Source organism: Gymnoscopelus braueri (genome assembly GCF_963280865.1).
Source record: "Gymnoscopelus braueri genome assembly, chromosome: 4".
Lineage (NCBI taxonomy): Eukaryota > Metazoa > Chordata > Actinopteri > Myctophiformes > Myctophidae > Gymnoscopelus > Gymnoscopelus braueri.
In genome coordinates this window covers 31,770,655-31,786,277 of record NC_137605.1, presented here as the reverse complement: position 1 = coordinate 31,786,277, position 15,623 = coordinate 31,770,655, and the positions used below count along the sequence as shown (strand labels likewise).

At 44.9% G+C, this 15,623-nt stretch overlaps 1 protein-coding gene across 1 annotated transcript in view; it reads left to right on the top strand.

Annotated features, from left to right (window-relative positions):
- Positions 1-15,623, top strand: part of bbs9 (Bardet-Biedl syndrome 9) — a 226,504-nt gene that overhangs the window by 95,460 nt on the left and 115,421 nt on the right. Inside the window, exon 19 of the mRNA XM_080425602.1 lies at positions 12,598-12,780. Coding sequence (XP_080281728.1) covers positions 12,598-12,780 — 183 coding nt within the window. The remainder of the gene's footprint in view (positions 1-12,597; positions 12,781-15,623) is intronic.

Here is a 15,623-nt window from a genome sequence, read left to right as displayed (position 1 = left end):
TAATTTAAGGTAATTGTGCTAATTGTTTAGGAAACAGAGCACTAGTGTGGGGGGCTTTTATGCTGTTTCACAAATCACCGATTGGCAGTAACTACTAAGTACATTTACTCAAGTACTGTACTTAAGTACAATTTTGAGGTATTTTTACTTTACTGGTGTATTTCAAGCTCACAATGCGTTGCATCGCGACACATTGTGCTTCAATCCATGTTTGTGCGGCAACATAGTTTGTGCTTCAATCCATGTTTTCCTCAGAATCTACAATTCAAGCTCCACAATCCTTGTTTCCCAGCACCCACTTGGAACAGACCAACTCCCTAATGTTTTAACCATGGGTGGCCCTGGTCTCAACCACTGAGCCTTGCATTTAGAGAGAGAGGGGGAGCGAGGGGGGGGGTGGGTCAACTTAAACCTGTTGAGGTCAACTCTCAGAGAATCGCGGAGGGCCCCGGGGCTACTGCTCAGCCCGAGCTCATGCCTGGGGTGTTAATCCCAGGTTGGGTGTCACCGTGGTGGGGCAGGCTCTGTAATTTAGTCCCCTTGGTCGGCCTGGGGCCCTCCAGGACCGGTAGACCACCCCGACAGAAGGGAGGAACCGCTGGTGTTTGACGGCTTTTGACATGACTGCGTGCGTTGGGACGTCCAGATTTATGTATAGCAAGTGTGTGATGTGATGTCTATGCATGTGTGTTGATGTTCAGAATGGTTTCTGAACATCCCTACTACTGTAGTACAATACCTTATAGGGTATTCTCCAATATGATAGATTATGTTTTGATATGAAACCTTTCAGATATTTTATATTGTCTCTCAAAATATCAAAAGGAAAATAAATCTCCTTAGTCTGTATCTGTAAAATGTATTCCTGTTACAGTTATATCAATATAACAGCACTACAGTTTACAGCACCTTTAACTGGTGTTATTTGAAGCCTTTTGTGCCCAGCACTAAGCTATACCTGTATTGTACACTGACTACTTGAGAGAGGGGGTCATTCATGGAGATGGAGAAAGTGAGAGAGGGGAGGGGTGGAGGAAAGAGAAAGAGACAGACAGACAGACAGACGAAGGGCGTACCTTGAACGTATCAAAGATCAATCGAGAATAAAGGTCTTTGTGCGCGACCGTGTGAACACGCGTGTCAAAGAAAAACAAAAAGCCCTCCCTCGCTCGCCCGACGCCTTCCCACCGAGTCCCAGTGCAAACAAAAGTTAAACACTGGTCTTTGACAGAGCAGAGGCAGCCTCATAAATCAACCAGCCATGTTTTACTAGCTGTCCATACAACTAAACTAGAGTCTGATGGAGAGAGCTGACAAGGCTATAGACCAAGCTACACTGTTAATTTACCTCTCAGAGTTACAAATGGACATGTTAACACTGAGCATTATACTGCGTAGCACTGCTGGGTCCCAAGGAATGCCGGTGCTTGAAGAAGGTCAAACTTTGACCAAATTTGCCATTAGTTGTTTCCCTTGAATAAATTGTTACTTCTACATTGGAGTTCAACAGTTTTTATTGAATGGTTAGTTTGTGTGGAATGGATCAACATCATGCTATTGATGGCTCTTGGTGTCCATGTTGAAACCATGATAACCAAATACCTTCAAAACGTTCATGGATGTTTTTCCTAACATGTTCAGTTAATTGACATAATTACATTACATGTTACAAGCTAACTATGGAATAATGTTTGCCATTATTCTTATGTATTATTCATACCTTCTCTGCCTTTTACTGGTAAAACTGTGAAACTGTCCCAACTAGTGTGTAGTTGGCACTTCAGTGCCTGGCTTAATGGCTCCATGACAGCACACATGGCATTTGCGGCTATTGAACCTATGACCCTCCAGTTCCAGAACAGTTTCTCTAGTCTCAAGCCCACCTGGCATCGTTACCCTTGAAAAGTACTGTCATTACTCTTGCATCTTACTAAACTTTACCAAAACAAATATATATATTAAACTCAAGACTTAAATTAAGGTGCCTTTCACATCTAAAGCTCACCTGTGGATGTATTCATGCACTCTTACAGGCACAAAAAATCCAACATCTAACTGTAAACATAAAACTAGGCTGGGCTTCTAATAAAAACTGCAGTATTATATAACATATTCTAGCTAGGCTATTGTATCAGACAGACCGCTGACAACGTCGTCAGATGGAGGAGGGGTGCTCTCGGTAAACTGTGTTGTTTGGGCCATTCATCAATCAAATAAAACATGTTTAGATTATTGTACCAACTGACCAACATTTCCCTCTTTATGTAGAGCTGGTAGTTGTTATCCCATAGCCTGAGAGGCCATTCAGGTGAACGTGTTGCGCTGACTGATTCAGTCATTGAGTCAGTGACGACCAAGCCCCCAGAGCTGCGGTAGAACAGTGAAGCGGCCGTCGCCTGGTGGTCAATCTGAGAATGCAACACTTCCGCATTTAAAATGCTACTGCGGTAACTGTGCGTGCATCTACCGTTTATGCGCCTGCTCAGGACCCAATATTGGTACTTCCGGCAGACAGATTCTATTAGACCCAATGGACGTAAAGTATTGAAAAGGCCACAACTAGCGCACTGAACATAGACCAGTTTGCTCCACAAGCTGGTCAAAACAGAGAGGGAGGAGAGAGGTGAAGGGAGGAGAGAGAGAAGAGGAGTGGAGGGGAGAAGAGAAAGGTAGGGGGGCATTCAGGTTATCAGGTCGGTGTGTTCCAGAGCCTTCCACCACAGCTGATAAGTCATCTCAGGTTGCCCTCCCTGTGGGTTGCTAGATCCTATCGCCTTATCCATCTTTTTTCTCTCCTCTCCTCTCCTACTCTTCTCTCCTCCCTTCCCCGAAAACTCCACTGGGGCTTCTGTAAACAATGTCGCCATGTGCCAGCACCTCCTTCTCTCTCTCCCCCTCCCTTCTCTCAGCCTGTCTCTCCTCTCGTCTGTTATCTGTCACAGTGAAGACAGTGTTATCTACTTTTGCTGTCTGGCGGCCGTGACCAAAGACAAAAGCGGTTACTGTCTTGTCTGTCTGCTCCCGTCTATCAGCCAGAGAGGCTAGATGCTAATCGCTAATCTCCAACCCTCACCCCCCCCCCCCCCCACCCTTCCCCTGAGATGCTTGCTAGCTAACAGGTGAAAAAGTCTCCAAGGACCGGCTTGTTTATGTCTTGTAGCTCTTTATCTCTCAACCCCTGCTTCCTTGACTCGTCTGTGGGAAGTCTTTGGCTCTAGCTGGGGATGTCTTAGGGTCATGCCGACGTTGGAGCTCTAGTCTCCCGGTGTCTGCCGTTGAGAAACGGTCACCCCACCACCGCTGGCTGATTTATGATGTTTTCTCACTCCCAACATTCTGAACTGAGCACTTGATGGAAGGACAGGTTTGTTTAGATGTATGTTTTTGTTCTTATCATGGTAAAAACAGAGTCTGAGTTGTTTTTTTTTCTTTCAAAAACAATCCTGTCCGTCATGTCAGTCAACACATCTAAACTTCCTATGGCTAAATAAGTGCTGGATCATCTCCCTATGAATGCTGTGAGATATAATGGACTGGGTTGCTGGGTTTTTTCATTTATGTGAGATTTCAATTGGCTGTTTAATCAGGACCTGGAAAGACTGAGCCTTCATATTGCAAGTCAACCCCAGGTTACAAACTGATGAGTAATCTCTCTCTCTCTCTCTCTCTCTCTCTCTCTCTCTCTCTCTTCTCTCTCTCTCTCTCTCTCTCTCTCTCTCTCTCTCTCTCTCTCTCTCTCTCTCTCTCTCTCTCTCTCTCTCTCTCTCTCTCACTCTCTCTCCTCTCTCTCTCTCTCAAAAAGGTAAATCAATCTAACTCAAATCTCCACAATGAATTTGACATTTATTTCTCATTCCCCTATTTTCCATGAGCTCATGGAGTATGTATTGCTTTCTTGTGTTACTCTACCTCTTCCCTCGCTCTCATTCAATCCTCTACCTTTCCTTTGAACTGTTCATTTCACTTCCTCCCTCTGTCCCTTCCTCTCTTCCAAGCATCCTCCTCTTCTGAGGGATGAGTGCTGCCACGTCGCTCCCCGCCAAACACACACACTGTCATTTTCCACTGACGGAGATAGTACAACACAGTATGTATGTGTGTGTGGGTGTTTGCGTGCATGATTGTGTGTGTGTGTGTGTGTGTGTGTGTGTGTGTGTGTGTGTGCACTGTGCAGTCCTGTGCGTGTTTATGTTTGAGAGCGAGGAAGGACGTGAACAAGTGAGAAAAAGTTAAGGTGCGTGTGTGTGTGTGTGTGTGTGTGTGTGTGTGTGTGTGTGTGTGTGTGGGTGTGTGTGTGTGTGTGGTGTGTGTGTAGTCCTGTGCATGTTGACACTTTTGTACATGTGCGTGTGGATTTTTTGCGCATGTATACTGTGTGTATGTTTGTGTGGCTTGGAGGATGTCCATGCTGCTTGCTGCGGCTAACTGAGCAGGAAGCGTCTAATCTGGCTGGCTAAACGGAGCATACAGTACACTACACTCTATCTTACGCACACACACACATACGCGCACACACAAAAACTTTTACTTTACCCTGTGTTGTTTTGTCCAAAGAGTAGAGCTCCTGTCAGCAGCAGATTGTGTTTCATTCTTTTCTATCCAGACATGCTCACTAGATGCACATTTCCTAAACTACAAAGCCTCAGACTTCCAAATAGTTGTGATTACAACTTCATTTTTGGCAGATAAGTCAAACAAGTTGGATTTTTCCCTGCCTCTCCTTTTACAGCAGGGGAATTCCACCCACTTGAAGAATTCACATTGCTTTCTCCAAGTTCCATACTGAATGTTTTTCCTTAAAGCCAAGGAAATCATCCGTTGTATTCCATCAGTTACCATCAGTTAGTCTTATGCAGGCACCAATAGTACCAACTGTACAGTACCAACTGTTTGACAAACTGTGGAGGGTAAGAACGTGGCACAGAGCACCTTCAGGCACCTTAAGCGCTAGGATAACGGACAAACTGTTCTCTTTCTTAATTCTGCTGCTATTCTTCATTATTAGTGTGGTTGCCCGTAGGGGGCACCGGCCTACTCTGCAACAATGCAAGTCAGGAACGATGCAAGTTGGAATAGCATTCCCCACCCGGTTATGCAATACCCGTTGTACCCGTTACCGGTTGTCAGAGTACCCGTCTGTCCCTTTTATGCCCATACTGTATGGAGATTTCAGTATCTGTCGGTGTCCCTTTTAGAGTAGTGCGGATAACGGGGATTGTACACAGTAAAATAAACTCAAACTGACCCTTAACAAATGGACAAAAAAAGCCTCCCTTTCCATATCCATCTCCACATTTTACTGTACAGTTTGAACACCCTGCCGCTGACCAGATGGCAGGCATTTTCTTTTGATTCGTTAGGGAGGGGAGAGGTGACGATTGATCATATTCACGTGGCTGCCTTACGTAATGCTAAGTATGAAGTAAGAGTAAAATGGCTACCGTGTGAATATGGTCTATCCACAGTATGCTGCCCTGGCAGCATGGTAGAACATCTATTTATTTTGTGATATTATACTGTTTAGACTGATGCTAGGTTCTTGGTTTACCTATGATCCTAGATTACTGAGGCACTACACTGCATCTGTATACATTTGACGTATGTACGCAAATAGCCGATAATGTGCAGCAACTCATGCGTTCTATGAGATGTTTATTCCCTCTGGAGGTCTTCTCCTGTTCCTAGAAACTGTCCACTAATATAAACTCTCCTATATTGTTTCTATACGGCTGGCTTTCTATGGTAGGTTGTAATGAATACTCACAAATAAAATCTGTCCTGAGACAATATTTTTGAAGGCTATAATTGAGTGGTACTCCCTTTGCCTTCTCAGAAACGGCCACTAGATGCAATCTGTTCAACTGTTCTGGTCTTTGATTGGTGGCTGTTGCAAGGTGCCTGTTGAAGCCACCAAACCCCATTCTATCCATCAGCATGCCCTATGGCTCAAATTATACACTGCACATACCACATCCACATACTCTCTCTCTCTCTCTCTCTCCATCTCGCTCTCTCTCTCTCTCTCTCTCTCTCTCTCTCTCTCTCTCTGTGCATGCATGCCCTCTGTATTCATGTGCACGTGCACTCACAGACGGGGTTCTGTGAGTGCACATGTGTCCATGCACGGTCCACATGATACAGTATGTTTATGACTATAAATTTCCCCTTGTGTGTTGGAGTCGGTGTGCCTATGTGACTGTGTGTGTGTGTGCGTGTGCGTGCGTGTGCGTGTGCGCACATGTGCCTGTGTGTCTGCGGCCAGGTCCCTCCGCGAATAATGTGAAGCCTCCCTCCGTCCAGCTCCACACTGTAAAATCGTGCGTGTTAATTTAACTCTGAAAGTGTTATGATGGACCCTGGTCCGTCGTTTTGTGTCTACACAGTAAAATCCCCCAGTGTTAACGTATCCATGTGTAACTGTGAAAGGGTACAAATGCAACCAAATGGAGCAGCGTTTGTACCCTCTCAGAGTTAAATTGACACTCTGGGTTTTTGGGGCTCTGGGTCTGGGATGGGAGAGACAGAGACTGGGAGGAGTATTTTTAGCCTGGCTGTAATTTGGACAGAATGCGTCTACAGGGGAAAGTGGTGGTGTATTCACTGTGGTCTGGAGGAGGAGGAGGAGGAAGGAGGGAGGGAGGGAGGGAGGGAGGAGTCAGAAAGATGGGTAACCATTAGTGATTGTCTTATTTTGAGCCGTCCGCCCCCTGATGGTTGGTATTCTAGCAGCGACGGAGACAGCTGAGAGTACAGGCTGCACTAGCACCACACTGTAAAACCGACAGTGTGTGTTCCCTTATAACCTTTAAAAATGGGGTTCCATTTATACACTCACACAGATTTACAAATGTGTTATGGTCCGTTGGCTTTCATTTTGACTCTCTCAGAGTTAAATTGACATTGCAGACTTTACTCTGCAGTCTGCACATCACCACTATGGGGACCAGCTCAGCTCAGTGGCCTGGTGGTTAGGGTGTCTGCCCTGAGACTGGAAGGGTTCAATCCCCCGGCCGGGGCATACCAAAGACTATAAAAATGGGACCCAATGCCTCCCTGCTTGGCACTCAGCATCAAGGGGTGGATCGGGGGTATGTCATTGCGACATACTGGTGTCATGTCCATTATGTGAGAGAAACAAGAGATAGGATCCTGCCATATGGGCTACATTCATTGCATGGAAACTGTTGGTTCCCAATGCTACTTGCTACTCACCACTATGGGTGGTGTGTAGTATTTAGGACAAAACCATGTAGTTTTGTACTAAATATGGTGCAACCCCGTTTCATCCATGTCCTGTAGATGCTCAGAGCCAGGCCTGTCTGAATGCGTACTGAAACACTGTCACACACATGCACGCACACACACAAATTGACTCCTTAGTAGACAGGATTTGTTCTGTTCTGTTTTTGTTTGTGTTATTGTTATGTTTTGTAGCTTAGTAATTTACAGCGTTTTTTGTGTTAAGATTTTTAAGATGCCCTGTGAATCCAGAAAACACCCAGGAAGGCGAATCCCAAACGCGATTGTAAATGTGACATAACAGCATTCCTTCTGAAGCACGCTGTATTTCAGCACATTGTTTTCCAAGAAGCAGTCCCCACATCTGACGGCTTCACGTTTCATCTCTGCTTTAATGCTGCCATGAAAATCTCCTGTTAGCTTGAATCATGGAGTCTAAGGGAATGTCCCTTTATCTGCAGCCAACAGACCTTGTTTAAATGTGTGACTGTGTGATAACTCCATCAGCCTACACCAGAGGTCCTTTAAGGTCACCTCCGGGTTACAACAGCCTCCTATGACTAACCATGAACCCCTTGTTCACTTCTTAGTTTCAAGCTGCCTGTGCGTGCGTGCGTGCGTGCGTGCGTGCGTGCGTGCGTGCGTGCGTGCGTGCGCACGCGCGCGTGAGTGCGTGCGTGCGTGCGTGTGTGTTCACTTTGATGTGCCCATGTTCATTACAATGAGTCTATGTGCATGCATGCATACATGCATGCAAGCAAGCATTTTCACGTATGCATACTGTGTGTGTGTGTGTGTGTGTGTGTGTGTGTGTGTGTCTGTGTGTGCAAGTGCGGCACAGCCTTCCTGGTTAAATGTCCCTTTGTGTGCTCTCAGCTGGCATCAATCAGTGCCTATGGAGCTGAACCTCCAGTCTGTATAGTGTTGGACCTCCTCCTAACAATGCAGCCCTTCTACTGCACCCGCTCCTTTTATCAATACACACCAATCCTTACCAGCACAAACCTCACCTCCGTAGGGATTTGGTGTGTGTGTGTGTGTGTGTGTGTGTGGTTGGGGGCTGTGTGCTTTGGGGGTTTGACAGGGATTATGGTTTTGTGTGTGTGTGCGCGTGCGTGTGCGGGGCAAATGGGGTTTAGTACTGTGTTGTGGCCTATATGTAAGTGTGTGTGTGTGTGTGTCAGCAGAGTGAAGTAGGTTTTGGATGGCAGTGAGTGTGTTCTGGTGGCTTTATGGTGTTTCAGGGTGTGAGTGACATGGCAGCCAGAGGCAACCGGGGTCATGACTGAGAGCTCGGGGACCCTGGGGTTACCTCGGAAAGAACCAGAGTGCGAGAGGAAGTGACTGGAGTTACATGCCACCTGTGTGTGTGTGCGTGTGCGTGTGTGTGTGTGTGTGTGTGTGTGTGTGTTTGTCCTTGCATGTGAGTCTGAGTGAGCATGCTTTCACACATGCCTCATAAGTGTATATGCATTTACAGTCTGACTTTAGACAAACTAGTATGACTCACCTTGGGGATTGCTACTTAACCCCAGATACACATGCACACACACACACGCACACGCACACACACACACACACACACACCCTTCACCTTACTTTGACACCGCCTCCTCAATCTCTTACGTTTCACGTTGTGTTTTCTCAGTATCACATGGCGAACGCTGAATCGATTTGTCAAACAAAACACCGGCCCCAGAAGTTTGTCTCCTCGGTCCGTGTTCCAGTCAACTCTGCACATCAGTCATGTTCCCCCGAAAAACCCACCTGACCCCGACTCCTGACACATCTACTTCCATTAGTCCCAGATCTGCTTTCACCTCCCACTGCTTCTCTCTCGCTCTCTCTCCCTCTCTCTCACTTTTTTCTCCCTCCCTCTGATCAGCTCACCTCCCTCATCTCCCCTTTCCCTCCCCTCTCTTCACTTGGCGTGCCCTCTCTTGTTCTCCTCGTCTTCATCCGTCTTTTGCTGTCATCGCCCGTTCACTTCTCCCCTCTTATCCGGCCGAAGGATGGGAGGGGATTGACCCAGGGTGCGGGGTGGGGGGTAGGTTCAGTTCTCAGACTGCGCTTAATGGCTCACCACGCGCTCGTTTGAAGTCCGCTGCTGTGCGTATGTAAGCAGCCGCAACACCGCCGTTGGAAAGAAAAGCCACGCACTCATCCAACACACAGTGACTTCAGCAGATAACTTGTCATCAATTATAGTTCTTTTTTAAAACACAGCTGGCTGGTAAAATAGTGACAGTGGCTAATTTAGGGATTTACCTGATACATTTGCCCGGTGGACAGTGGACATAGTCTGCCGACACTGTAAAATCGAATTTAACTCTGACTGCACACATTTTTATAAATAGATCCATATTGGACAGAATGAGAGATAAATGTATAGATGATGAATAATAAATTACGGATGGAAGAATGGAAGGAAGGAAGGGTGAATGAAGGATAGATGATTATTACCTATAGTCAAATCCACTGTGCCCACTAAACCTTCGCGATCAAACTGTCAAATTCTTAAAGCCCCTAACTGTGTTGCCAATCAAATAATGTATTGGTGCTCTGGTGCTTTTACTTTGCATCCTATGTTATATATATTATATTATTATTATTATACATTTGTTACATAACCATAAACAAATCCGATACACCCATATATAGGCATGCCACTATGACTCACACATGACCATAAACAAACCCGATACGCCCTTATATAGGCATGACATGTCACTATGACTCAAGCATAACCATAAACAAACCCGATATGCCCTTGTATGGAGATCCGGTTGTCCAAAACTGGCGATCCGACCGATATGTCCATGTAAAGGCATATGGATATCCAGTTGTCCAGAACGGCCGTTGTGACCAATATGCCCATATATGGGCATACCAATATAGGGCCAGATACTGATGACATCAGGGATCTTCATATATGGGCATTAAAGGGACAAGGACTGACAGATACAGAGATCTCCTCATGTGGGCACAAAAGGGAAACAGACAGACGTTACAACGTGTACTCTTACAAAACCCCTGACACTATGACTCGGATATATCGGTGGGATCAACGGTGCGACGTAGGTGTGAGGGCCATCGTAGGCGTAGTGGCCAGAACTCTAGTGTATTTAAAATAGGTAATATGCATACATTGTGGCGCAAAATGTGCCCCTCTTAAGTAAATGAGCCTCCTTACAATTAAAGTGCAATTCACACACAGCAGCCCTAATAGTCACACACAGTTAAAGTCATTATAGCGTCTTCAGAGAGCTGGTGGTAACTGAAGCGTATTTATAAGGGGTGTCGCACCCAGACTTTCCAGTGATCATGGCAGCAGTGATTGTAGCCAGACGAAGACATCGTCATGCCAGGCGTGCTCTTTTTGACCCAAAAAGGAATTTGTATATATTTTATTTGCTGTTCATATTTTGTCATGTGTTTACAGTACAGCAGATTTCAGCCTCTCAGTACACCTATGAGCACTGTGCAGTCTATGATGCTGTTAATATAGTTATAATAATCAGATGTCTGATGGTTTTATACATGTAACCATAAAGTAGATAACCACTCATTATACATACCCCTGCTTTCTACAGGCATCTTGACAGAGTGTTATCCCGTAAAATTATGGGTTTAATTTGGATCACACTGTCACCTGAGTTTGAAACTTGGATAGAGTGAGTAACCACTATGAGACAAAAAAAACACAACACTACTTAAGAGGGAAGAGTTGATGAATGGAGCAGTAATGCGCACACATTCAATCTAAGTCAAGTGAGTATTATGATAAGATTACATGTTAAGCGCACAAACATAGCGGCATTCATCATTTATTTTATCTTCTGGATTTGTTGTTTGGAAAAATTATATACGTGTTTGGAAACGTGTGTGGGAAGGTATTAAACTGAAGTACCGTCTACTTAGATTGTCCTATTCTTTGTGTAAATTCGATAGTGTACAGAGTGCAGAACCTCAAATGAATAAAAATAATGTTACAGTAGCCTACAGTATACGCACATCAACAGTGGGTGCTGGGTTAAACAAATAACATAGTTTAAAGGATAGAACCCGCATACCGAGCTACAGTTCAGATTTCTTTATTCACACTAAAAGACAACATTTATAGTGGATCTTTGCCAGGTCAACTCCTTCAATGCATAATAATCATAAGTAATAATAGGTGCTCAGGTAGGCAAAGGTCATCAGAAATGGTAGTCTGTACTGGCAAGTACCAGCCCAATTAACCCATTAAGACAGGGAACACATCTGTGTCATTTTAGATTTCTTTGGCTATTCAAAAATAGCAGATATACAAGCTCATAGCGCGGCACAGAGTGAGTGAGCTTGTAGATCTGCTATTTTTGAAAAACCGTGAAACATTTGTGCAAATCTTTGAATATATATATATTTTTAAAGCGAACATTTGTAACTCACATCTTTGCTTCTGGGGGTCCCTGGAACAAAACATTTTGAGATGGGGGTCCGCGGCCAAATACATATATATATATGTTTTCTAAATCCTAACAGTATGTTGCTATATCAGTGGTTCTCCAACTTTTACATGTCAAGGACCCCCAAGGTGATATGTATTTGGCCGCGGACCCCCATCTCAAAATATGTTGTTTCAGGGACCCCCACAAGCACAGATCGGAGTTTAAAATGTTCGCTTCAAACATATATACATATTCAAAGTGGACTTCAGTGTGGCTGGGTGAGGGTAGGCTGTGTAAAATATTTGTTTTGGAAAAAAAAGAGTGTGAAAGTGTCAATGTAAAACACTGACACTTTCTCACTGTAATAAAATGTATCATTTTCATTACTAGGATTCAGGATTTTGAAACATAACGGCTCGGAACCAAATCCACAAACTCCTCTGTGACAGTCAAAGATGCATCAGCACACAGATAAATAGTGCAGTGCAAAGCCATCATTTATAGTTTGCCACATAAGGATAAGGATAATTCCTTTTAACAGGACGTTCATGAAAGTCCTTGCGGGCTTGTTTCCAATGAGGGCCTGTGAGCAGTTAGGGGTTAAGAGTCTTGCTCAGGGACAAATTTCATTTCATCGACACATATGCTGGCGTGGCCTGGAATCTTACCTGGGGCAACCAGGGCCTCTGGCTCCCTAGGCGGGCTCACTAACCACTCAGCTATGGCCGCCCTATACTGTAGATAATTGCAATCAGATGCAAAACAAGGGCAGACGGCACTCGGCTGCAAAGTTTTCTGGGTGTGACGAGAATTAGACTTGAAGTGATCGTAAAGGGGGGATGCAAACACTAATAAAGTATCCCTACACGTTCATATTCAAAATGAAGCCAATAACTACTGTATAATAATGATCTTTCCCCTCCACCAGGTGATGGCGCTGGCCGACGCGTCAGAGGAGAACAGGGCAGCGTTGGAGCAGGCGTTCACCCGTCTGCGGAGCGCCAGCCATCTGCTCATCCTGCTGCTGTCCCTGTGGCAGGGCCTGAGTCCTGACCAGACCGACATACTGGAGGCCACGCTGCTGCCCCTGCTCCACGACACACCACAACTGGTACAGTGAACACACACACACACACACACACACACACACACACACACACACACACACACACACACGCGCCCTACACTGATTTGACCCTGTGTGTCCTTCTCTGACCCCCCATACTGGAAATAGAGCTAGGCTTACACACACACACACTCACACTCACACTCACACACTCACACTCACACTCACATACACACGCGCACACACACACGCACACGCTAGACCATGAGGTCTAAGGTCATGATAAGATTCACAGTGGGTGACATAAGGGTCTTTGATAGGCTTCTGACCTCAGAGATGCCTTTGAGCTGCGTGTGTCTGTGCGTGTGTGTGTGTGCGTGTGTGTGTCAGGGGACCAGTGTGTGTATTCCACAGACTACCATATAAACAGTGGTGTTGACAGAGCTCCTACATGAGCTGCAGTCAGTTGATGACAGATTTCTGACCCCACAGAGACTATGAGTGTGTGTGTGCGCGCGCAGGCTTTCCTGCATACATGTTCTTCCTTGGTGTTATCTCTCTCTCTCTTTGTCTCTTTCTGTCTCTCTCTTTCTCTCCAAGTATGTGCACGCGTGTGTGTGTGAGAGTGAGTGAGTGAGATCAATGCCATGACCACATCATTACCACTATGTCTATTTCTATCTTAACCTAGTTTTACACTGTACAAGACAGGTGACTTACACACACGCACGCACAACAATATCAGACAGCTGTGTGTGTGTGTGTGTGTGTGTGTGTGTGTGTGTGTGTGTGTGTGTGTGTGTGTGTGTGTGTGTGTGTGTGTGTGTGTGTGTGTGTGTGTGTGTGTGTGTGTGTGTGTGTGTGTGTGTGTGTGTGTGTGTTGCCGTGCGAGTAATTTCAAAGTGGATTCATGGGATAAAGTGAATTAGCAATAGTCAGGGTCATTTCCAAAACATTACCACAGACCTGCAGATAGAAAAGCTATTTTAGGATGACACTCATACACTCACTGAACACACAGTGATGGGATGGATAGATGGATGGATGGATTGATGGATGGATAATAATAATAATAATAAACTTTATTTGTATAGCATCTTTCATGACATGAAATGCAGCCAAAGTGCTTTACAGAGCTAGAATAAAGCACAAGTGCTTTATGGAAAAAAAAACAATAAAGCAAAAAATGTAAGCAAAAACATAAAACAACATTAAAAACATAGCAAAAAAGGCAGTGAATCAGGCAAAACAGTGAGGAGGATGGATGGGAGAAAATCGTCACTGTAAATTTAAGACATTAAAGATGGAGTGCCATGATATTTTTCAACCCTAAAACCTGATCATAAGGTATTATTATTATGTAAGGATTTTTTTCAACAAAAAGAAAGTGTACAGTAAGTGTTAAAATTATGTTTTTATGTGGACACGCCTCCAGTTCATTAAGTATACCTGGTTCTCACCTTAGCACCTCCTCCACCACCTTAGCACCACCCACCTGTCCTAGTCTCTCCTCCTCATGCCCACACCTGTTGTGTTATGATAATGAGGGGGAGGGTATGGCCTTTGTGATGTCACTAAAGCGCTGTTTCTCTATTGGCACGTTTGACCCTCAGGTTTCAGCCTCAGGAAGAAACTCCAAATAGTCAGAGAAGACATAAAACACCATAAAAACACCACCGGGGGGGCTTAATGAAGTTCTATCAACCTAATAGACACATGAAAAACAGAAAAGTGCAAAACATGGCACCAGCTCTTTAAGCCAATGTACTTAACATGATACAGTAAGTGTCCATTTGTGGCAAACATACAAAATGCTGTGCATTACATAGGCTCTGATGCAGCCTGACAGCATGTCAGCCCTCCTGTCAATCTCCACTGTGGGACTGAGGAGTTTTACAAAAGTGTCCATCATTTAGAAAGTGCCTGACACACAAAGTGTTGCCTTGCATGATAGCGAAGCAGATTACGGGTTACTATGAATCGGTCACCTACAATAGGTTTCGACATACCAATAGTTCGTTTTTCAATTTGAAGCATTTTTTGTCTCGACTGGTTAAAACGTATCTCCAAAAATATGGATTATTTTTTTACCTTTCTGAATCAAACTCCTCCACATTCACGTGTTTCTTATCAATACAGTATACTAGATATCCTTGAATGGGGGCGTATATTACCTGCTTTCCACATCTCAACTTTGGCCTTTTCCCCCCTGCGACCCACAGGTGGGGTCATCCAGGTGAGTGAAATCCCTTTTCCCAGCGAGGCTCCTTTTTGAGTGGAATTCCACTTGGGATAAGTCTGTGGAATGCTGTGGACTGCGATACGGCTACCGTGGAGGATTATGGGAGTGGTGTGGTATGGATCAGCGAGAGGGAGACTGGGATTATAGTCACAATGAGAACCAGGGAGAGAGAAGAGTGACTCGACATAAAGCAAAGAGTCTAGTCTGGAGTTAAGGATGGTGGGAAGGAACACATTTAACTCTGAGAGCAAGGGTCGATTAGTCTCGCATAGCCAGACGACCAGAGATCTCTGCCCTACTAATGCATCTGGGAAAATCTAAAGACCAGCACTAATATAGGCATATCGGTTATATGCCCATATATCGGCATATACTGATGACATCAAGGATCTCTATATATGGGCATTAAAGGAGAGATCAGTAATTTTAGGTGTTTTCTTTGATGTGTCGCTAATCACTCACCAACATACCAGGGGCAGTTGACTTTTTTCATAGAAGCCCCTGTTGTCCATTGTGGAGACCCCTTCCCACTGGCATAATGGAGTAATGTGAAGAAAAGAAAAAAAAAAATCGCCTATTTTAAGCAGCATGGAGCTGGTTGCTTGTTTCTCTCACAGAATCTGGCAACACCGAGGACCAGCTTCCA